General features: G+C 52.8%; 2 protein-coding genes, 1 long non-coding RNA gene and 1 pseudogene across 3 annotated transcripts in view; 1 reads left to right on the top strand and 3 right to left on the bottom strand.

Moving 5' to 3' along the window:
• The window catches only part of LOC115485198 (uncharacterized), a 2,106,330-nt gene that overhangs the window by 689,464 nt on the left and 1,392,728 nt on the right, over window positions 1–24,138 (bottom strand).
• LOC103825013 (zinc finger protein 208-like) overlaps window positions 1–24,138 on the top strand; it is a 742,626-nt pseudogene that overhangs the window by 356,826 nt on the left and 361,662 nt on the right.
• LOC103824955 (uncharacterized) lies at window positions 1,116–2,790 on the bottom strand. Its single transcript, XR_007779763.1, has 4 exons — window positions 2,656–2,790; window positions 1,907–2,040; window positions 1,465–1,624; window positions 1,116–1,283 (listed from the first exon to the last, which is right to left on the bottom strand). It is a non-coding gene; the product is annotated as an uncharacterized LOC103824955 (long non-coding RNA).
• Window positions 2,997–23,343, bottom strand: LOC108963856 (serine/threonine-protein kinase pim-2-like). Its single transcript, XM_050984241.1, has 8 exons — window positions 23,311–23,343; window positions 22,615–22,837; window positions 15,168–15,249; window positions 4,939–5,578; window positions 4,781–4,831; window positions 4,210–4,576; window positions 3,390–3,566; window positions 2,997–3,140 (listed from the first exon to the last, which is right to left on the bottom strand). The coding sequence occupies exons 1-8, from the start codon at window positions 23,341–23,343 to the stop codon at window positions 3,034–3,036; spliced, it is 1,680 nt and encodes a 559-aa protein (XP_050840198.1). The 3' UTR covers window positions 2,997–3,033.

Below are 24,138 nucleotides of genomic sequence, written 5' to 3'. Positions count from 1 at the left end.
AAGCTCCCCATGGACAGGGAGTCCCCAGCTCCGTTCCCTGCACAGCCTCCAGGAGCCCAGGGCTGCCATTTCAAGTCCCTGCTGGCACTGGGGGCTCCCAGGTGCCTCAGGCTGCTGTGACACCGCTGCACACGGGAGGGAAGAGGGGCAGGGGCTGTGCTGAAAGTCAGCTCCATCTGCTGCTGCTGTGGGGCCATTTGTGCAGCCCTGGCCAGAGTCAGGGATCAGATCCAGGCCCTGCTGCTGCTCCCTCGGGATCAGCCCCAGTTTGGCTGTTGCTGTCAGGGCCAGCAGAAGCCCTGGCTGGAGCAGCAGGTGCTGACAGTGCCCCAAGCCCCGGAGCTGGAGGGGTCCCTGGGCTGGGGCTGGCAGGGAGCTGCCCCTTGTTCTCCCTCTGCCCCAAGCAAAGCTGGGCCGGGCACAAGTGGGGCAGCACAGCCAGCAGGGAGCCTGCCAGTCTCTTCCAGCCCTGTCTGCTCAGAGCTTGGGCCTTGGAGCCTCAGGTGGCCAAAGGCAGCTGCTGCTGGTCCCTCTGGGTGTGCCCGTGTTCAGCAGTGCTGCTCCATCAGTCTGTGCCCAGCAATGGGGAAAAGCCTCAGCCCTGCAGGGCCAGGAGCTGCTGGGCTCTGCCTGAGCAGCTCAGCCAGCAGGAAGGGAGCTGCTCCACACGGGAACCAGCAGCAAAGGACATTCCTTTTGCAGGTCATGTTTTCTATTGAAAGGAAAAAAATAGAAAAAAGAAAAAAAATCTTGATAAATTGGAAAAGATAAGAATAAAATCCAAGTGTTAATGAAAAGAGATAACAGAATGTTGGTGAAAAAAAACATAAATGCAAGGTTACATTATATAACTTTGTTTTAAGAGGTAAATTACCCAAGAGAACTCAGTTATTTACATTGTAAATGTGCTGATGGCATGGATCCATCTTAATAACCTCAGGAACCTTTCAAAAGATTTTGGGCTTTGTTTCCAACATTGGTATTTGAAATTGTGCTCAAAGCAAGAGGAAATTGTTTTGTGCCCTTCCAGCTCCAAGCAGGACTGGGAATGGAAACTCTGTCAAACCCCAAATCCTTTAGAAGATGACCTTCCTCCTCACCCTGTGAATGAGCTGCACATTCCCTTTGAAACTGTCAGGGATTTCTTAAAGACACCAAGTCCCACTTACGGCTTTTTGCTCTGTTTGGGAAGTGCAGAAGGGCAATTCTCCATCCATCAGCTCCAGCCTGCACTGCCTCAGGAACACGGCCCACTCGCCAGCTTTGGCCCACTCGTGGCACTTCTAGAGGAGGAAGAAAGTGCAATTGCACAATTCCAGCCAATAAAGAGGGAACAACAGGACAGACAAAAACACCCTGTGCAGACCCAGGCATTTAGATGGGACTGTGGAGAGTCTGGGTCCTTGCCAATTGGATGTGAGTCCCCAGCTGCAATCTCTGGGCCTGCAGGAGAGTCTCACTCACCTGCCACAGCAGAAAGCTCAGGTGTTGTGCTCGCAATGGGCTCGTCTGATGCAAAGCTGTCAGAGCAATGTGAGGGCAGAGCCAGCCCAGCTGGGCCCAGGGCTGAGCCCAGCAGAGCCCTGGCAGAGCCCAGAGCAGCCTCAGCACCCGCAGAGCCCGGCTGCAAGGAGAGACACCAGAAACTGCCTGTCAGCTGAGGGCTCCTGTCCCCTTGTGCCAAGGCCTGCAGTGACCATCCCATGCTGGCTCTGCCCAGAGCTGTGTCCAGAGCTGCCCATCCCTGCTGCCTTTGCAGCAGAGCAGGAGGGCAGGACATGTGCCCAGCCTGCAGCCAGCCACTGCACATCCAGCCCTCAGCAGCTGCCCAGAGCAGGATGCTCCTGTGCTCGCTGCCATCTCCCAAAAGCTCTGATCCCACCCTGCCAAGCAGACAGGGACCCACCTCACGCCATCCATGGCTGGAAGAAAAGCTGCTCCCAAACCATGTCCTCAGCCTTCTCCAAAAGCACGGTCCATCCACGCCACAGCTGCTCCCAAGCACTTCCCATCCAGACTGGACCACTCAGAATGCTTCCTCTGGAAAAACAACACATTATTGAAAAGAGATTAGAGACAAAAAGGGAAAAAGGGAAAAAAGGGAAAAACTCTTATCTCTGTCAGGACCTTGAGGAAGGCCCAACCCCTACACACTAGGGAAAAACCCAGCCTTGGGGAGGGAAGCCCACACTTTCTTTCTTCCCCCCTGCACTGCCCCCCAAAATCACGGGGATCCCAAAGCAAACAAGGGCAGTGGAGCAGCCCAAGCCCTCACTTGTCTGCAAAGCAAAGCAGCTGTGCACAGGTTCTGGAGCTCCACCTCTGCTCCCACCATGGGCTTTGTTTTTGTCGGGCTGGCTGCCCCAGCCCCAGCCCCAGCCCAGGCCACGGTGGGTGCTGGGGGCTGTTGGCAGGGCCAGGAGCCCACTCCCATTTCCTACCCACCCCAGCCCGTCCCCCCAGCCCTGCCCAAAAGCTGCTGGGCAGCCAACTGAAGAATGAGTTGCATCTGCCCCAGCAAAGGGGGAACCTTTGCTTCCCTGCAAGGCTGGGAAATCACCAAATCTGGGAGCATTTTCCCGGCTCTGGACTCATCTGCAAATTCCCTGTGGACTTTGGCTTTGTTAAGAAGGTGCCAGAATCAAAGTTTATTACCTTCAGCCACTGGTGGCCAGGTTGAGGAAGAGCTTGTCATCCTTGCTATCATCCTCACTGTCTCCAGCAGCAGCAGCAGCATCCCCACCTGGTACAGCTTCTCCAGGGGCTCCTTCTCCTTCCCTGCGGTGAGACCAGGCTCTCAGGGCTCTGCCCAGGGCCCCAGCTGTCAGGGAACCAGGACAAGCAAAACCAGCAAAACCAGAGCAGCTCAGCTCCAGCACAAGGGCTGCCTGTTCCCATCCCATGACCCCTGGGCAGTGACACAGGCAGCACAAAAAGGTCTGGGTTCCTTTGCTTCTGATTGCCAAGGCCTGTGTGCAGCTGGAACTTACCAGGGCCCTGCATCACAGTGTGCCTGGAGCTCCCTTCCTTCTTCTATGGCAGAGGAATATCCTGCACCCAAGGATCACAGAGCAGGTCTTCTAATGTGGGTCTGTCCAAGAAGTGCACGGATAAACACCACCTGATCAGATCTTTGCACTCTGGGGAGAGAAAGCAGAAACTGCCACTCAGCTAGAGAAGACTCCTGTCTGCTTTGCCCCACTATTCCCATGCCCAGGCCATTCTGGATGTGCTCAGAGCTGGGCCTCAACCTTCCCCATCAATTCCCTGGTTTGGAGGACAGCAGGACATGTGCCACCTCCTCAGCAGCTGCCAGAGCGGGATGCTCACGAGCCCGCTGCTGGCTCCCAGCACTGGTATTCCCCCCGTGCCCAGAGAAGAGGATCCACCTTGAGAGAGCCCTTGTGGCAGCGAGAGCTGGCCCCAGCAGATGTTCCAGCCCCTCCTGAAAGGGTGCTCCCCGCAGACCATCTGGTGCAGCAGGATGCCCAGGGACCAGATCGTTGCTGCCCCGCCGTGGTACCAGCCATAGTGGTTCCATTCTGGAGGGCTGTATGACCGTGTTCCTATGGAATACAGATGGAGTTCAGCAGGGGGATGCTGCTGCTCCCACAGCCTGGCCCCAGCATCCCTGGGCATGCGGGGGCTGCATCAGTGGCACACAGGGTCACCCACTGCCCTCTCGCCAGCACCTGGGACTTGTGCACAAACTCGGGGTTGAAAAAGAAGCCACTGGTGTTGGAAGAGGGCAGCCCTGGCTAGGCCTGACCATGACATGCAAAGGGAAAACCCCCTCCATACTGGGAAAAAAACATGCCCTTATCCTCCCTGCCTGCATTGCCCCAAAAATATTATGAAGCCAAGGCAAAAAGGGCGAGTGGAGCAGTCCAAGCCCTTCCTCTTGCCTGCACACCAAATTGGCTGAGGCACAGGTTCTGGCCACCCCTCTCTGCTACTCCCACCCACGGGGGTTTTTGTTGGGCTGGCTGCCCCAGCCCAGCCCCTGTCCTGGGAAGAGTGGCTGGCAAATACTGCCAGCAGGGCTGGAAGATGGCTCCCCACCCAGCCCCCCTCTAAAGCAACTCAGCTGAAACTCTGTCCCCTGACTGGCAGCAAAAGGGGGAATCCCCTCTGCCACAGCCAGCTTGGCCTGGGAGATGCTGGGCCATGAGATGCCAGCACCAGGAGCACATCCCTGTGGAGGCTGACCTGCAAAGTGCGTGTAGGGTGCGTCTTGCAGGTAGGTGCCACAGCCAAAGTCAATCAGTTTGGCCTGCCCGGTGGCCAGGTCAACCAGGATGTTCGCTGGTTTGATGTCGCGGTGCAGGACCCCGCAGCTGGTGCAGTGCCGCACGGCCTCCAGCACCTGGTGGAACAGCTCCCGCGCCACCTCCTCGGACAGGGACCCCCGTGCCCGAATGAAATGCTGCAGGTCCTGACACCGCTCTGGCCGCTCCAGCACCATCACAATGTTGCTGGGGAGCTCGAGCCACTCCAGCAGCTGCACCACACCGGGGAAGCCGGTGGACACCTTGGCCAGCAGCACGATCTCCAGCGGTGCGCTGGTGCCGTCGGGCTGCGGGAGGAGCACGATGCCCTCAGTGGGGGCCGATGCCGTGCCAGGCCTGGGGAAGCCCTCACCCAGCCCGGGATGCTCTGCGCCCTGCGCTGGCCCCACGCCCGCTCCCCCTCGAGCCGTCCTGGCGGCTTCCACCCTGCCGGACATCGGCTCATCCCGCGCCGGTTGCCCCGGCTTCTGCCGCTGGTCCTGCTCACTCACCAGCTCGCCCCAGTGCCGGACGCGGTTCCGTGGCACCCTTTTGATGGCCACCTGCAAGACAAGGGGAAGAGTGGGCTGAGCTCACCGCCCGCCCTGCCCAGGCACAGTCCAAACCTCCTCCTCCTCCTCCTGCGCCCGCCGCCGGCCCCGCCGCTCACCGGGGCGCCGTCCGAGAGCCGCGTGGCCGCGAAGACTCTGCCGAAGCCGCCGCGCCCCAGCAGCGAACCCAGCCGGTACCGCTCCTGCAGAGCCTCCTGCGCCTTCCCTGCGGGCGGGACGCGGCTGTCAGCGCTCGGCCCGGGGCCAGCAACGGCCCCCGAGCGCCCCTCACCCGCCCCGGGCCGGCCATCCCCGGGCGTTCGCTCTTTGGAACGCGACTCGGGAGGCTCGGGGCTGGCGGCCGCGCTGCCGAGCGGCGGAGCTCGGGCCGGGGAAGCCGCAGCGGAGGCGGCGGGAACGGCCGCGCCGCGTGTGTCCTCCGTGGGCCCCGGGAGGAGCCGGGGCCGGAGCTGGGGCCGGGGCCGGGGTCGGGGATGGACCCTGGGTCGGTGTCGGGGCCGGGCTCGGGCCAGGCGGAGGCAAAGGGCGGCGATGCCGCCCGAGCCCCAGGCACTGATGCCCGCCCAGCAGCGCCACCGCCAGTACGGCCAGATCCGGGCGGAGGCGAGACCGCGGCGGGACGCCCGGGGACGGGGACGGGGACGGGGACGGGGCAGCCCCGCCCGGGGCCGGGGGCATGGCCGGGCCCGGCAAGGGAGAGAGGGAGGCGGGGAGAGGAGAGGGACGCCGGGAAACGGGCTCCGAGGGAAGGGTGCCCGAGAGCGGGAAAGGGAGAGAAGGAGAAAGAAAAAAAAGAGTCTTGAGGCTTCTCTGTCTTTTCTGCTGCCGCCGCTACTGCTGCCGCTGCCGATGCTGCCGCCGCTGCAACTGAAGCCCCGGGGCCGTTCGTCCCCGTGTCTGTTCCCCACTCGCCCCACGGCCGAGCCCTGCGCGCCCCGGGGACAGCCCTTTCGTCTGTCCGAACACGGGAACTTTGCAGGGTTGAGCCCAGATGCAGAGCCCTGACTGCTCCACGCTGGCAGAGCAATCCCCTCGCTTCCTGCTGTGCATTGTCCTTGCTGAGGGTCAAACACTGTTGTGGCACCTTCCCTTGGTGTAGGATTCTTACCTGACCCCAGCGCTGCACTTCCATCTCCTGTGTTGCTTTCCAGTAAAAACAGGGCAAGGAAGACTGTGTGTGGCTCATGGTATTTTAGAGTGCCTAAAACTTGCTAAGTCACCGATCTTAGAGGTGAGCTGCATCTACAATTACTGGGATGGAGAAGTAGTGCAACATGGAGAGGAGGAGACTAGAAATAAATAGAGGAAACATCCTGTGTCGTGGTTTGAAAGGAATGAAGTTTTTTGTGATGGTGTGGGCAATCCAATCAGTGTTCAGATTTAATATTGGCACCTGGTTTGTCCACTGAGGGCAGGATACGCCTCTGAGAACACAGGGGTTAAAAGCTGTGATCTCCCAGGGGAACTTCCTCTTGGAGTCCCGCTTGAGAGTGAGTAGACCCCCCTGCCCAGCTCCTTTGGCTGGGCAGGGGGGGAGGGGAGCCATGTGGCCAGAGAGAGGTAGGACAGGCCTGGGCCCAAGGGTGGAGGAGAACATTGCAAGGGCTTCGGGCAGCCATCCTCCATTCCCCCACCCCCCCTGCGAGGGAGAGAGAGACAGAGCCGGTGCCTGTGGCGGCTGTGATAGTGGCCCGGCGTGAAGGAGAAGGGGGGGGTGCCCAGCAGGGCAGCCAAGTGTGGGAGTTGACGAAGTAAACCGGCAGAGAGAGAGAGCTCGGGACTTTTAACCCCTCTGAGGAAGATGAGAACCTTGCAAAAGCTGAGTCCTCCTGAAGTTGATGAGATTGAGAAGCTGTTGAGATTGGGAAGATGTTGAGAAAATTCTAGGTGGGAGGAGATGATGGAGTGGCTTTGGGCTGGACTTTTCTTGTGTAGCCACAGCAGAACCACTGGTGTTTCTGTGCCACAGAGACTGCGTTCTAGGGGGAGGCGATGGCTCAGAGCCAAGAGAGTGCAGTGATGTGGAGGAGTGAACAGAGACGACGGGTGAGGAGGGTGGTGGTGGTGCCCTCCGCTTCGAAGAAGAGAGAAGAAGACGATCTCTGTTCAAGAGACCCCTCGGCCCCAGGGGGTGAAATTTGGGGGGGACAGGTGTCCCAAAAGAGAAGGACTGTGCTCCCTTTGGAACTGGTCAAAGTATCCTTAAAATGGAAAACCCTAGAAGCAGCTCTGATCCATGTGCAGTGGTGAGAGCACTGGACATGGAAGGCGTGTGGCGCAAGAGGGACTCCTCTCTCCTCGAGAGACTGAGAATCGACTGTCTGAAGGGTGGCAATGAAATTGGAAATTTGGTGGGGGGAGGAGGAAGAATTTTGGAAGGTTTTCATCTTATGTTCTATTGTGTTTGTGTGTCTTCCTTTGTAGTTGTAGGTTAATAAATGCTTTTTTTTTTTTTTCCTTTTAACCTTAAGTTGGAGCCTGCTTTGCTCTGTCTCTGATCATATCTCACAGTAGGTGCCAGGGAAGTAGGTGTTCTCGTGGGGGCACTGGTATTGTGCCAGGCTTAAACCATGACATCCTGGATCGTGTCTTTTGTTTTCATTTCACTTCTGGAAAGCTGTTTCAGTTTTCTAGGAATCTTCTCCTGTCTGCTCTTTTCAAGAACCTCTTGTGGAGAACAAGGTTGGACTTCTGCAGCCACCAGCTGCTGCTTCTCTTGGCTTTCCACACTGCACTCTGTGTGCAGCACCAGATCTTGATGTTGCTGGAGCCAGAACCTGGAAATTTCCAGATTTTGGCATTCTGTGCCAGAAGATCACTGGACTTGGGCTGTGCCACTCCAGGAACTTTTCAGATCTGGGCGCAGGCACTGCCAGCAAACACCAGATCTGGGTCGTGTCATTGTCAGTGACAGAAATCTGCCAAATTTTGGCTCTGCTGACACCGAGAAATTTCCAAATCTGGGTACTGGTGCAGCAAACACAAGATGTGGGAGGTGCCAGAGCCAGTAGCTGGAAGATGTCTGAGTTTTGGATTTCTGTGCCTGCAAATTGCTGCATTTGGGCTGTGCCAGAATAGGGAAATTTCCAGATCTGGGCACTGGCAATGCCAGCAAATATCCCATTCCAGGCTCCAGGAAGGACTGGATCTGGACCCCTTCCTCTTTTCCTTCTTTCTTTCCTTCTTTCCTGGAGTCCTGCTGCCAGCAAGCACCAGATTGGGTGGTGCTGGCAAGGGGAAATTGCCAGGTTTTAGCTTTCTTTGCTAGCAAATTGCTGGACATGGGCGGTGCTGGAACAGAGAATTTGGCAGATGAGGGCACTTGGCAGTGCCAGCAAACACCAGATCTCGGCGGGGAATGTGCTGCCACCCAGAAATTACCAAATGTTAACTTTCTGTGCCAGCAATTATTTGAAAAATTTCAGATCTGGGCACTGGCAGTACTGGCAAACACCAGATGGGTGGTGCTGGCACCAGGTATTTGTGAAAGTCCTGGCACCAGGAAATTGCCAAGTTTTGTCTTTCTTTTCCAAAAACTTGCTGCACTTGGGCTGTGCTGGAACCTGGAAATGTCCGGATCTGGGCACAGGCAGTGGCAGCCAACACCAGATCTGGGTGGTGCTGGTGGCAGCACCGGGAAGTTGCCGGGCTTTGGCTTTGTTTGCCAGAAAATTGCTGCATTTGGGTTGTGCCAGCACTGAGAAGTTGCCAGATCTGGGTACTGGCGATGCCAGCTAACAGTAGATTGCTGGGTGGTGCCGGTGCTGGCACCAGAAAATTGCTGGGTTTTGGCTTTCTGTGCCAGCAAACTGCTGGACTTGGGCTGTGCTGCCAGTGGGAGACTGCTGGATCTGAGCATTGATGGTGCCAGTAAACACCAGATCTGGGTGGGGCTGGCACCAGGTGTAAGAGCCTGAATGAGAGATGTGGGACTCCAGGCAGCTCTCCAAAATGCAGTTTATTCCATCCAAGATGTTACAGCCATCCAGGGTCGTGGGTGACAGAGCTGTGCCTACAGCTGTCAGCTCCAGCTGCAGGCCTGGAGACCCTTTGGCTTTGGTTACAGTGCATTATATACTTTTCTTTGCTCAGCATCTTAATACCGTAGAACCAATCTATACCTTAACTATTACCTATAGGCTGTCATAACGCCTATAATTACCATATTCATGTCACTATTATCCAATCATTAAAAGTTATTACATTAAAGTTTAAGCTAGAAGTTGTTTTTCAGTTTTCTTGCAGTGGAAAATTCTGAAATCTTTTTTCTACTTGCAACTTTGCTGACTTGTTTGCCTGTGCTATCTTCCTGCTTGGTAAAAACACTTCTTGTTTTAGGTGGGTTTATCCTTTGCTCTAACTCATAAAACCCCCTTCTAACTAGCATCCCTTTTGCCTCCTTGGTTAGGAGCAATTCTTTTCTTCTCTATCAAAACTTGTTCCAACTCTATTCCTTCATCAGACTCCACATTTAAAAATCTTTCTGCTAAGCATACATATCTGTGAGACTTTCTTGGCAAACTTTCATCCTTCCCAACACCCTGAGGTGCCGCCCAGCGATCCCTGTGAACACAGAGCCTGTCACGGCTCCAGTGGCACAGCTCCCTGCCAGTGGCGCTGCCAGCCCTGGGGCCACACGCCCTCCTGGCCCCGGCAGGGCTCATCCTTGGCCCTGGCCGCACACTGCCGCCCCAGGGCACGGCTGCCAGAGGGCGGCAGCAGTGCCGAGGCCAGCCGGGGCTCCCCGGGGTCGGGCACGGATGGCACTGCCAGGGCCGCAGCTGGGGCTGGGGCTGGGGCCGAGCTGAGGCAGGGTGAGGAAAAACTGGGTTGGGTGGAGCAGGATGGGGCAGGGTTGGGCGTGGTAGGATGGGGCTGGGTGAGGCAGGTTTGGGCAGTGCAGGGCGGAGCTGAACGGGGCAGGGCAGGGTGGGACAGGGTTTGGCAGGGCAGAGAAGTGTGAGGCAGAGTGGGGCGTGGCAGGGAAGGCCTGGGATGGGGCAGGGTGGGGTGGGGTTTGGCAGGGCGGGGCCACGTTCAGCATGGCAGGGAGCTGTGGGCAGACCTGTGCAGGGCAGGGCATGGCTGGGCACGGGTGGGTGTGGCTGGGAGGGGCTGGGTAAAGTGTGGATGTGCAGGGCTGGGGCTGGGTAAAGTGTGGATGTGCAGGGCTGGGTTGGGGTGGGACAAGGTGGGGTAGGCAAGGGAGGGGCTGGGTGGGTGTGGCAGGCCAGGGTGGAGCTGGGCATGGCAGGGAGGGGTTGGGTGGGGCAGGGCAGGGCAAGGTGGGGCAGGGCAGGGGAAGCCCAGGCTCATGGCTCACACATGAACCTTATGGCCACCTGTCACAGGGACTCCTGTGGGCTGTCCAGGTACAACAAGGCATAGTGCAGGTGCAAATGGATTGCCCTCATCGCACAGCACGCCAGTATTGGAAAGACAAGCCTGCTCTGGGATCTTGGAGATAATTATGAATTGGCCTGAAGGTGAGAACTTTGATCTACTGGAAGAAGAAGGGGGCAGGAACAGGTGTGTGCTGAGGAAACTCCACCTTACAACCAGCTGCCAACAAGGAGAAACACACTATGCTCTTTTCACTGACGGTTCCTGTCACATTGTAAGGACGAACTGAAGGTGCAAAGCAGCTGAATGGAGCCCCACGGGACAGGCTGCAGAAGGAGAGGGCGGATGGAGCCAACTTGCTGAACTCAAAGCCGTCCAGTTGGCCCTGAACATTGCTGAGGGAGAGAAGTGGCCAGAACTCTCTTTACACTGACTCATGTATGCTAGACAATGCTCTGTGGAGGCCTTTCCTGGCTGGAAGGTGGAAAAAGGCCAATTGGCAGCATAGGGGAAAAGCCAGTCTCGGCTACAGATGAATGGCAAGACATTGCCATTCGGGTAGAGGAGCTACCTGTGAAAGTCTGTCGTGTGGGTGCCCACGTGCCCAAGAGTTGGGCTAATGAGGAGCACTGAAAGAATGAACAGGTGGATCAGGCTGCAAAATCAAGGTGTTACAGATAGGTTTGGACTGGCAACACAAGGGACAATTGTTCACAGCTCAGTGGGCCCATGATGCCTCAGGCCAGCAGGGCAGAGATGCCACCTATAGGTGGGCACGAGACCTGGGGGTGGATGTAACCATGGGCAGCATCTCCCAGGTTATCCATGATTGTGAGACGTGAGCTGCCATCAAGCAAGCCAAGCAGGTGAAGCCCCTGTGGTATGGGGGGCCATGGTTCAAACAGAAGTATGGCGAGGCCTGGCACATTGACTACATCACGCTGCCTCCAACCCACCAAGGCAAGTGCTACGTGCTCCCAATGGTAAAAGCCACCCCTGGGTGGTTGGAGACCTACCCTGTGCCTCATGGCACTGCCCAGAGCACCATCCTGGGCCTGGAAAAGCAGGTCCTTTGGAGGCACGGTACCTGTGAGAGAATTGAGTCCAACACAGGGACTCATCTCAGGGACAGCCCTATCAACACCTGGGCTAGAGAAGCTGGCATTGAGTGGGTACATCACATTCCCTACCATGCTAGAGAAGCTGGCATTGAGTGGGTACATCACATTCCCTACCATGCTAGAGAAGCTGGCATTGAGTGGGTACATCACATTCCCTACCATGCTAGAGAAGCTGGCATTGAGTGGGTACATCACATTCCCTACCATGCACCAGCAGCCAGGAAAATTCAGCAGGGCAATGAACACTTCAAAAACACATTGAAGGCAATGGAGGGATGGGACCCTCAGGCAGTGGGAGCTGCATTTAGCAAAGGCTACATGGTTAGTTAATAGCAGAGATTCCACCAACCAAGCTGGCCATGCCCAGTCCGAGCCCCTGTGCACAGCAGGTGGAGACAAGGTTCTGGTGGTGCACATGGGAGGTGTGCTAGGAAAGCCTGTTTGGATTAATTCTGCCTTGATCAAAGACAAACCCACCTGTGGGGTTGTCTTTGCTCAGGGACCAGTTTGCACTTGGTGGGTGATGCAGAAAGATGGATAAACACAATGGATATCTCCAGGGGACCTTGTTTTTGGGGTAAATTGCCCAAAACACTGTGCCTGTATCCATATCTGCAGGTATGTATGAATGTGTATAATTAGGATAATACATGTATACAGTTTAAAAGTCAAAATTTGATGTAACATGTTGGTATGGAAAAAATTCAGGGTGGAAAATGTTGTGTGTTTGGGGTTGTATTTTTGGTGAATTTGTTACCTGAAAAGGGCGATGTGGAGAGGAGAGGGCAGTTGATGCCTGTGGGGAATGAACTGCCTGTGGGGCAATTGATGCAAATGAACTGGCCAATGACTCTCCCATTCCACTGGAAGTTTTCAGGGAGGGAGGGCAGGGTTGAACACTGGCTTGCTGAGGGAAGAACCAGTTGGCCATGCTAGGAGCAGGGCAGTTTGGGCAGTTTTTGGTGCTTGACCCGGCCCTGCTTCATAATTCTCCTTGCCATCCACAGGTGAGCCCATTGCTTGCAGCAGCTGCTGCTGACGGGGACTTTTCCACACTTGCCATTGCCAGGAAGATCCTCACCATCTGCGTGGGTGCTGGAGGGGAAATGGGACCACCCCACCTATTCTCTCTCTCTCTGGAGAGAGGGAGCCCCAGGTGCTGCTTGACTGGAACCACAGCAGAGCTGCCATGGCCAGGATACTGCCACAGACAGGTGAGAACCTGGGGAAAGCAGAGCTCCGGCTTCCCTCTGTCCCCGAGGCCGCTGTTACCCCTGGGGTGGCTCAGGGCTCGCAGCCGGGGGCCCCTGGAGCCCCCTGGGCCAACAGCGCCCCCCGGAGCCAGGGCAGAGTCACTGCAGCCGCTCTGCCCCGCCGGCAGCTCACAGCGCCCTCTGCCGGTTGTGGCCATAACTACAGCAAAGGCAGAACTGCTCAGCGGGGGGAAGGGTCTGGCATTGCTTTGGGGGTGCTGGTGGCTTTTCTCTCTTGTTCACCTCTATCCATATATTCTAGAAAATAACTGATACTTCTTTTCCCATATCTTTGCCTGGAAGCCCTGTAATCTCGAGTTGTAATGATTTGGAGGGAGGGGGCTATCTCTGCATCCCAGGAAGATTCCCAGCTTTCTTGGAAGACATCTGTCTTTTAAACCAGAACAATCTGCTATCATTAATGGAGAAACTGACCTAGGAGATAAAGGAACTCACAGATATGCAGCTTCAGCCCTTGCCTAGGAATTGTTCCTGATCTTCACAAAACTAGGGGCTTCTATGGTTTGATGAATAGTCTTTGAATGAACTCTACAGCCCAGCCTTTACCTCCCTCAGAGTGCTCCTTCCCACAGTATGTCACACCAGTCTGGCACAGCTCCTGTGCAGGTGACATCCACTGTCACCAACAACAGGACCACTTTACCCACCACCAGTGAGAGGAAACATGGATCATTCCATTTTTTCCCACATAAGATATGGAGCAGAAATCCTTGTTGTAAATCCTGGCAATTCTTTCTGAATAAGTACATACAAGCAAAGAAACCTTGCACAGAATCTCCCTTCTTGGAACCCTGGTGATCAGTGGCACAAAGTCTAGTGGTGGACTGTTGCAGCCTGAATAGCTGTTAGTAAAGTCCAGGGTAAGGAAGCAAAAAGAGCCTTTGCATGGTATCCACAGATGTTTAATTCAGCCATGCATGAGATGTTCCCAGTCCCCAAGCACGCTCAGGGAGACCCGAGGTTTCTCCCTCCCGAGGGGCTGGGGGTGAACCTGGTCTCCAGGCAGTACAAAAATGAGGGCCAGTCAGGGAATAGGGAGGGAGTGGCTCAGGGACACAGGAACAGACACAGGAACAGGGGAAGGAGACAATAGGGTCTTAACACCTTTTTGAGGGAAGCTTCTTGTATCTCCCTAAGCTAGGGGAAGCCCCCAGGGTGCCCACAGTGGACCCCGGAGGACAGTGCTGAGTCCAGTCCTTTCTGACACCTTTGTTCGTAAACTGGGTGATGGGGCCAGGGTGTGCCCTCCCACAAACCAGGAGGAGTGGCTGATCTGCCAGAGAGAAGTGCTGCCATCCAGAGGGACAGTTCAACAAGGGTGACAGTTCAATGACAAGTGCTGAGTCCTGTCCTTGGGAAGGAACAACCACAGGCACCGGTATCTGCTGGGGGCCACCCAGTTGGAAAAGTGAAGTTTGGCAGGATTCTGCTGGACACCAGGATGCCCACGGGCCAGCAATGTGCTCCTGCAGCAATGCAGAACAGCGTCCTGGGCTGCACTGGGGAGCTGTGTCACAGCTGGCAGAGGGAGGGGATCCTTTCCCTCTGCTCCACACCAGAGAGGCCAGCCCTGGAGTGCTGGGCCCAGAGCTGGGCTGCCAAGTACAGGACACAGGGACAGACTGGACAGAGTCCAGCACAGGGCCATGAAGGTGATGGAGGGACTGGAGCGTCTGTGCCATGAGGAGAGGCTGAGAGAGCTGGGACTGCCCAGCCTGGAGCAGAGCAGGCTCAGGGCATCTCATCCCTGGGGATAAAAACCTGGGGGGAGGCTGCAGAGGGGACAGGGCCAGGGAGAGTCCAAGAGCCTTGGGCACAAAGTGACACACAGGGGGGGAGGGGCCCTCTGAGCTCAGGAGACACTTCTGCACTGGGAGGGTGGCTGAGCACTGGTGCAGGTGCCCGGGGAGGTGGGGGAGTCTCCATCCCTGGAGAGACTCAAAAGCCACCTGGACACACCCTGGGCAGCTGGCTCTGGGTGGCCCTGATGGAGCAGGGGCTGGGCAAGGTGACCTCCAGAGGTGCCTCCAGCCTCCCCCAGCCTGAGATTCTGTGACTCTGAACTAAAAAAGCTGCAGTTTCCTAAGGATAAATGAAAAAGCTCCACACGTGGCAGGTTTCTCCTGCCCCCACCAAAGTGGTTCATGACACGTGTCTCCCTTCTGCAGATTCCTCCCTGGAGTGAGGATGCTCCTCAAGGTCACACCTTGAGGCTGAGAGAAATGTTTGCCTGTGGTCATTGGTGTGGGTGAGTAGCATCAATCTTTAATTAAGACTTGGTTTTGCTAGCTTGTTGCTTCAATGTTGCTTCAGATATAATGCACTGTGCTGGAAATTATAGGTCTCTGCACTGGGTAGTAAATAACCCTGATATAGATCCATTAGTTTATTTGTGATCATAATAAACTCTTTATTTTTCTATAAATATATCTTTCATCCTATAGAACACAGTTGTATAAAGGCTCAATACTATCTATATACACCTATACTATCCTTTAAACATAAACTATTGACTAGTCTAAGACTGCATCCAGCTGCAGCCTGGCTCCTCTCTGAGACCTTCAGGAAGCAAGCAGGTCCCTTCTGCACCTCGTGTCTCCTGCCTGCTCCTTGCACAGCTCTCCAGGTGGTCCTGTTGGTCCTGGGCCAGCTGTGGCAGCAGCAGGGACACCTGAAAGAGGCACAAGGCCCAGCTCAGACAAGCCCACACTGGCAGGAGCACCTGCAGCCCCACGGTTCCGGCTCTCAGGGCAGACACAGCCTCCAACCCCAGCCCTCACCAACACTCTGCCCTTGGGCAAGGGGAAAGGAACATGCTCCCAGACAGAACAGAGCTCAGATGATCAACAAGTCCAGCTCAAGTCTGGCAAACCCTTCCCACATACATCCCTCAGCCACCACAGGTCTGTTAGAGAGAGTTCTGACAGCATTTAGAAACGCAGCTCTGTTTTCCAAAGCACACATTTGGGCCACTCAACCCTTTTCTTCACAGGCTGTGCCTCAGCATGAGAGCTGCTGGTCCCCTGAGCTCCTGGAAGACTCTTCTACTTGAGTTGCTGGGCTGCCAGCCCAGGCATGAGGGGAATGTGGTACTTGGGTTGTTTTGGTGCTTTCTTGAGGCATTTGATCACCCCATGCCCCATTTTATCCCCATTGGGAAAAAGGAGGTTAACTCTCCTGCAAAAGTTTAAAAGTTGAATAAAGGACAATAAGAGACAAAGAGAATAAAGCAAAGATTTTGCAGTGGGTGCTTGGCATTCAGCCAAGAGCACATCTGCTATTTCAGAGCTATCCTTTACATAGCCTTTCTATTGCATCAGCCTACTGCATAGTCATAAACCATTATGCATATTTAAACTTTTCCCCAAACTAGTTTACATGTTCCAAGAATTGTTTAGCATGGCTGCTCCTCGGGTCCACCTTTTCAGAGCACGTGCATTTCGTGGCTGTGGTTTGAGTCCGCCCTTGTTATCACCTCCTGTTTGGGCTTTGGTCCATGTTTTCTACAGACAGTGGGTGCTGATAATTGGCATGTCAGCAGCAGAGGGCTCCATCAAATGTTCACTGAATTGTTGTATTGCAGTAAATAGTTTATTTAGTTGTTGTTGCACTGGTGGCGGGTTCCCCCTCCCTCATCAGATGGTTTCCCCCTCACACATCCCCCCTGTTACATACACCTGGTCTGTCCCTCAGGTGCTTCGCCCCTCCCCAGTGGTATCCCATTGGCTCTGGTTCTCTCTCCCCCTCCCCCAATCCCCTAGGGTATAAAACCTCCTGTGTGAGAGCTCCAACCCCTCTTTTCCTACCTGGGTGACCCATCGCCTGTGTCCTGCCCCAAGCCAATAAACAGGATACTTGCACCCACGTGGAGAAGAGCGCCTCTCGTCTTTTGCCTTTGTCTATGCGGATCCGTGTGGATCAGTCTTATGCTAGCCGGATTTGGACTCATATAAGGCCCAGGAAAAACACGGATTACCGCACTGAATGTTATCCCAACCAAGCAGGCAGTTTAACACAGGTTTACTATATCTTAGTTAACAACTGTGGTCTTGTTCACAGGGGTTCCAGGATGAGGGAAGAGACGAGAAAGTTGACTCCATGTATCAGAAAGCTTGATTTATTATTATATGATAGATAATATATAAAAACTATACTAAAAAGAATAGAAAAGAGGATTTCACTACAATGCTAAGCTAAGAATAGAACAGAATGTGAAAACAAAGGTGTTCTCAGACCGAGATCGGCTGGGCAGGTGATCTGTGATAGGCTCTTAATTGCAAACAGCCTGACGAGGCCAATCAGAGATTTCCCTGTTGCATTCCACAGCAGTAGATGAGAATTGTTTACAGTTTGTTCCTGAGGCCTCTCAGCTTCCCAGGAGGGGAAAAATCCTAAGGAAAGGATTTTTCATAAAACATGTCTGTGACAAACAACAAGAAAAAAACCTATATTTTTATAGCAAAGTTACTCTAATATAGATACAGAATCCATCTAAATATTTGCAAAAAGCCAATAATATAATATGTATTTAAAACAATACTTTTCCTGACAGCACCCATATCTGCACCCCTGATAGCTGAACAGAGGGGTGGGGGTTTGGTTCCACAGGGGTCCTGCAGAAATTTTGGACACAACGTATCACATATCAGTGCCCCACATGCCAAGGCAAAGTGGCTACGAAAGGCAACCCCACAGTCTGAGCAGGATTCTGACACTGGTGCTAAGTGTGCACCTGTGACACAGACGAGGAACGTGTGGGCCAGGGCACCAATGCTGCTCTGAGCCCTGGGGCCTGGGGAGCACTGACATCAGCCCGTGTGGCAGAGTCCCTACCAAAGCAGAGTCTCCCCGAGCCCTGGCCCAGCACTGGTGCCCATCTCCTGCCCCAGAGACCTGTGCCTCCAGAGGGCTTCTCTGCCAGAGGGCAGCCAAAGCCGACCTGCACTGGGGGCTGTGCTCCATCCTACAGGGGCCCTTGGCAGGAGCACCTGAAGGACCTGGTGGCAACATTTGGTATGTGCCAGATGATGTTGCTCCTTCCTGGAATGATTTTTTCAAGGAAGGGATTAGCAGTAGCACAGAAACACCAACAGCTACTGAATTTCACAGGACAAAGAGACTCCACCAAAACACTGTCATGTTTCCTTGTGCTTTTCTGTCTTTCTTGCACTCTGAAAGAAAAAGAATTGGCCCAGCCTCTGCTATTCAACTCTCCACTTGCTGTGTGTCTTCCTGTGGCAGCTCACGTGCAAATACAACTGGCTGCCTGCTGAGCACGGCCATGGACGGCCACAAACAGGGAAGTCCCTGGTGAACATCAAGGCAGACACCTGGGGAAGTGCAGAGGATAGGGATAACTCTGGGAGGAGAAGCTGTTCTGTATCTCTGATGATGGTGCCAGCTCTCTGAAGGAGCAGCCAAGACAAGTGCTGGAAGCAGCCATGTCCTGCTCTTTTCTGCTGTCAGATGCACACAGGACAGACTTGTTGCCCACAGGTTCACCAGACTTGATCCAGGAACAATGGAAGCCCATGCATTGGTAGGGAATGTGCTCCAGCAAGAGCAAAGCAGGATATTCTAGCAGCAAAGCCTGGCTTGTGAAGTGAGCCGTGTCCTCATCAGATACCAAAGTGCCTCTCTCAAACCCTTAATGTTGGCCACAAGTGCCTGCATTTCTTCAGCACCTGCTGCTGCTTCCTTTGTTACAAGCGAGTCCATGATTTAGGTTGGAAGCTCATGCATGTGTTTTTAAGGTGCCTGCACAGCGGAGAGGGACGGCAGCTGCAGCCAGAGCTCGTGCTGCCTGTCACAATGGCACCAATGCTGCTGCCTGGAGCTCTCTCCACAGCCTGGAGGACAAAGGCTGTTTCGAGAGCCTGGCTTCTGGTGGAAGGGCTGATGTCCTCTGCCTTGTCTTCAAGGGCTGCAAGAGAGGGGAACAGAGCCACGGTCAGATCCCGGATCTGCAGGGACCCAAGAAGGCCCCCATGCCAGGGCCATGCCGGCCGGCTCTGGCCTTGGCCAGGAGGGAGCAGGGAGCAAGGGGATCAGCCCAAAGCTGCCGGACACTATTGCCCCAAGTGGGCCTGAAATCAGCGCGTATGCTCCGGCCATGCCAGCCCTGCTCCGCGTGGGAGCAGAGCCCTGGGCAGCGGGGCAGGGATTGCAGCTCCCCCCGGCAGCTGGGACTGGCAGCCCTGTGCCCTCACTCACCCTGACAGATGTGCCGCAGCTCTCGCTTGTGGCCCCTGATGTAGGAGCCAAAATGAGGGATGTGGGACTCCAGGTGACTCTCCAAAATGCAGTTTATTCCATCCAAGGGGTTACAGCCGTCCAGGGTCGTGGGCGACAGAGCTGTCAGCTCCAGCTGCAGGCAGGCCTGGAGACCCTTTGGTTTGGTTACAGTGCATTATATACTTTTTTTGCTCAGCATCTTAATACAGTAGAACCAATCTATCCCTTAACTATTACCTATAGGCTGTCATAACTCCTATAATTACCATATTCATGTTACTATTCTCCAATCACTAAAAGTTAGTACATTACAGTTTAAGCTAAAGTTGTTTTTCAGTTTTCTTGGCAGTGGAAAATTCTGAGACATTTTTTCTACTTGCAACTTTACTGACTTGTTTGCCTGTGCTATCTTCCCGCTTGGTAAAAACATCTTCTTGTTTGAGGTGGGTTTATCCTTTGCCATAAAAACCCCTTCTAACTAACATACCCATTGCTTTCTTGGTTACCCAGTAAGACTGGCTCAGCAGTTCTTTTCTTCTGTATCAAAACTTGCTTCCAACTCTATTCCTTCATCTGACTCTACATTTAAAAATCTTTCTGCCAAGTATACATATCTGTTAAACTTTCTTGTCAAACTTTCATCCGTCCCAACATCTCCCCTGTTCTGTTCAATGAAAAAGATGCTGGAAACTGTCTTATTCATCATTGTCTGCACACATTGAAGTGCACAGGATACCACTACCATCACTGCAATTATCACCACTATCACAATCGAGCCTAACTTACAAAGTCCCTTCAGCCAAGGTGCAAAGCTCCAACCATCAAACAAATTGTCCAGCCAAGATGGTTCATCTGTTGTAATTTGGTTAGCTAAATCTCTTAAGTTTTGCAGCTGTTTATGAATTGAAGCAGAATGATCAGACAAATTCATACAGCACACTCCTTCCAAATCGTCACAGCCATGCCCATGTGCTAGTAAAAGAAAGTCAATAGCAGCTCTGTTTTGTAAAGTGGCGTGTCTGACTGCCTCCTCATCTGTCAGCAAATCACTAATTATACTAGAGGTGGCATTGACTTCTTTACTGAGCCAACACCCTAATTTGTTTAACTGTTTCAATGTAATTGCAGAACTTAACTGAGGCAAAAAAAAATGCTTGTAACAATTGATTTTCCAGAGTTCCAGGGGTGAAACTCACTATCTCAGTTGGTCTCATAATGATGCCCTAAGGAAGATCTTATTTTTCTATTTTTCTTTTTGATTGCTTTTTTGACACTGGGATCAATTATTGTAAGTTGTCCCAGGGCTCAAGGGCCACCATCTATTTTTGAGGGAATACCTTGCTAAGCCCTGTCTCCACAGATGAGCCAAATTCCTTTAGGAAATCAAATTGCAAGTTTGTTAAAAGGATCTGTATGAGTTTCATCATATGTAAGAAGCTTAGTTTGATGACACCAAAAAGTCATATTACTATAAACTGGGTGATAAGGAGTAACATTTAAATGTGGCCCATTTTTTCCTACAAAATGAAAGAAATAACAAGTGTTCATAGTTAATGAGCCAAAAATTTCGAATTCTTGAATGTCAGATTTATCAACTTTAAAATTGTCAATATAAGTTTGGTGCCTCAGGCTGGGAGTTGGGGAAATGTGATGTACATCATACGGCCAATATTTCTCAAAAGTAACATTATCAAAACCCTCTGGGGAAGGAACTCCAACTAAACAAGTTGAAAAAGGTTTATCAGGGCTAGTGTAAGATAAGCAAATGGTGTCAGAGCCTGCAGACTTGGGTAAAGAAACCCAAACATTTGGTTTTGGTTGAGTTACAGGTAAAGCTTCACTGCAAAGATAAAAACAAAAAGTTAAAAGTAGCATACACCGGTGCAAATAACAATACAATTCCATTCTTTTCTTGGTCTGTTTCTGGCAGACAATTTTCTCTGGGTGGTTCTGCGTGGTTCACGTTTGGGTGCCGTCTCTCGGCTCCCACTTGCACCATCTCTGGCTGGTGCAGAAGCGTCCACGGGCTTTGATGGGTGGTACAGTTTCACCTTTTTTGCTGGAATCCACTGGACTCCTGTATCTGTAGAAACACACACAAACCCTTTGCCCCATGTAATAAGCTCAAATGGTCCCTCTATTTGTCCTGATTCTAGATTTTTAATTAAATCTGGGGGGTGTTCCTTCAGTTTCATTTTTCTGTTGTTCTTGAAATGTCTGTAAATGGGGGGATCAGGCTCTTATGCAGAGCTATTCAAAAAGTTATAAACTACAAAGCCTTATTTAACCTCCTCTGAGGTGTATCCTGGGCTCCACCCCCCTTTTTGTTAATCTAAAATGCATTTTAGAGTTTGATGCGTTCTTTCTACCATTCCCTGACCTGTGGGAGAGTAGGGAATACCAAATGTATGGTGAACACCCCAGTCATTTAAAAATGTGGCCCATTCTTGTGAAGCATATGAAGGACCATTATCAGTTTTAATTTCTTGAGGGACACCCACTGAGGAAAATGCTTGTGAAAAATGCTGGCAAACATGCTTAGCTGTTTCTCCTGTATGTACAGACACAAAAACTGCTTTTGAAAAGGTATCAATAGAGACATGGATATTTTTAAATTTCCCAAAAGAAGGGTACTTTGTGACATCTGTTTGCCACTTCTGCAAACTTTCCAACCCCCTTGGGTTGGTGGCTCCTGTAGAAGGGATAGGTTGAACTAGCTGGCAGTCAGGGCAAGCCCCGTACAATGGCTTGTGCTTGCTCTAGGGAGATGTGAAAATCTCGTCTGAGGCCTGTGCATTTTGGTGAAAAAAGGCATGACTCAATTTAGCTTGTTCAACAATGTTAGGCAAGGTAGCTGCAGGAAGCACCGAGGTGCAATCTTCACTGTCTCCTGCAGCTCCCTCATAACATGCGCTGCTGTGCCGATGCATCAGCTCGTGCATTCCCTTCTGCCATAAATCCTGGGAGCCCAGAGTGAGCTCTAATGTGAGCAACAAAGTAAGGATTAGTTCTGTGTAACAAAATTTGATACAGACAGGTAAGCCAAAGACCCAATTTGTCCTTGTTAACATCTTTTAAAACAGACCCCTCAATTCTCTTAACAATATGCAGAATCAGTGACTAAGTTAAAAGGTTCTGGGAAGAGCTGAAATGCTCTTACAGCTGCAGCAAATTCAACAATCTGAGGAGAACCTTTGACCTTTTGAATGTCTTGTTCCCAGGATTTAGTGTTTTTATTTTGCCAAGTAACCACTGCCTTGTGTGTTTGTCCTGACCCATCAGTGAAGAGAGCAACTGCATCTAAAGGCTCTTCACTGATAAGGGGTTTCTCTTTGTAGCATAATTTAGCTTTGATCAGTTTGTGTGCTGGATAATGAATGGAGCAAACACCTGGAAAATCTAACAAGGCATACAGTAAATCTTCTGACTTTTGCATGGCCCAATCAAAATAGGATTCAATCACAGGTAAAGAGATGATTTTAAATTCACAACCTGCTATGTCAAGAAGCCTTGCCCTCCCCTTAATGATAATTTGAGAAATCATCTCTAAAGGTGTGAAGATTGTCTTTGGTGACCTCTAAGAAAGAAAAACCCATTCAATTATTAACAAAGGATTATTTTGAGAAGAGTCCCACTGGAAGATGAAGCCATACAGTCTCAGTGTTTCTCCTGGAACTGCAAGAAAAAAAGGATTATCTGGAACCTAACGATGTGCTTGTCTATTTTGCAGAGCATTGGTAATTTTCTCCAAAGCTGCAGGAGTAGGAGATCTGGGGGATTATTTTTTGTCTCTTTCAGTGACTCTTGTTGCCGGTGGTGACCTGCCCAGCGATGAGATGCAGGTCCCGCTGGTTTAACGGAGTTAACTTCCAACTTCCGTGCACCTTGGCCATGGAGCGCAGGCCGGCCCCGCCGTGCAGGTCGGAGCCCCGCGGGGCCGGAGCCAGGGCCGAGCGCGGGGCTGCGGGAGCCGGCGGTGCGAGCGGGCCGGGAACGGGGCAGGCTGGGACAGCGGCGCCTTTCCCCTGCACAGGCAGAAGGGCAGCGGGATCCAGGATTCGGGATCCGGCCCTGGGCCGGAGCAGCAGCAGTTTCTGTTCCCTTCCCCCCTCTCTTCCCCCCACTCTCACAGCTGGAGAGGCTGGCCGGGGCTGTGGCTGCGAGGGTTCAGGTGCAACGGGGGCGGGGAGGGGCACAGCAGTGGGGCATTCATGGCAGAGATTTCCACAAGGACTCGGCAAGCAGGGAGAAGTTCCACTGCTGTTTTGTCACACTGAGAGATAGCATTATACAATTTAACCCCACAGAGTCCCAAACCTCTCTGGTATAGAAGGCTTCAGAGTCAGCATTTGGGATATGAGTTATAGTCCCTTTTAAGAGCTCTGTGAGCTTTTGCTTAGCAAGGTGTTTTGGACTTGATGCACATAAAGATTTTAAATGCTGATACACATCTCTCTGCGGAACAGACTTATTCTGCCCCATTATTCCCGGTGCTCACCTGCTGTCCAGCTATGCAGTAGGTGCTGTACATAGAGGCTCCGATCCAGGTACTGTCCAGCAGCAACTCCTGTCCCGGCCCTGGTCACCCTCCTTCCTGGTGCCTGATCCTTGTGGCTGCCTCTCACTGAGTTCACCGGGAGGTCTCTTACTGCCAATAAGTCCGAGTTTGCCAACTAAAACGTGGGCGCTACTGTAAGAGCCTAAATGAGAGATGCGGGACTCCAGGTGGCTCTTTAAAATGCAATTTATTGCATCCAAGATGTTACACCATGTTGTACTGTGTTATTATATGTTTTATTTGCATTAAGTTGTATTTTGGTTTATCCCAGTTCCCCCCTGTTAGAATGGTTCTGCCCCTGCAGCCTCTTCCCATCCTTTTAATGTCAATCTCCCCACCCCTTTATACCACCCTGCACACCCCATTCTTGCTGTCTCCAGCTGGCTGGTTTCCCTGGGTTAGGAATCTCGTTAGAGCTACGAATAAACCTTGACTTTGCACCCAACTGGAGTCCACTCTCCTTCTTCCAACAACGCTGTGCTGGTGGTCTCGTCCAAAAGGTGAAAGCCTTCGCCGCTCTCCCGACCTCCCGAGGAACGGGAAAGTGTCCCCGCAAAGCCGGGGTGACTCAGCACACACTTGGAGAGGCACTGCGACAGCAGCAGTCCAAGGTCGTGGGTGACACAGCTGTGCCTACAGCTGTTAGCTCCAGCTGCAGGCAGGCCTGGAGACCCTTTGGTTTTGGTTACAGTGCATTATATACTTTTCTTTGCTGAGCATCTTAATACAGTAGAACCAATCTATCCCTTAACTATTATCTATAGCCTA

Source organism: Serinus canaria, chromosome 25 (genome assembly GCF_022539315.1).
Source record: "Serinus canaria isolate serCan28SL12 chromosome 25, serCan2020, whole genome shotgun sequence".
Lineage (NCBI taxonomy): Eukaryota > Metazoa > Chordata > Aves > Passeriformes > Fringillidae > Serinus > Serinus canaria.
The sequence above is the reverse complement of the archived record's forward strand: the minus strand, read 5'-3'. Positions and strand labels throughout refer to the sequence as shown.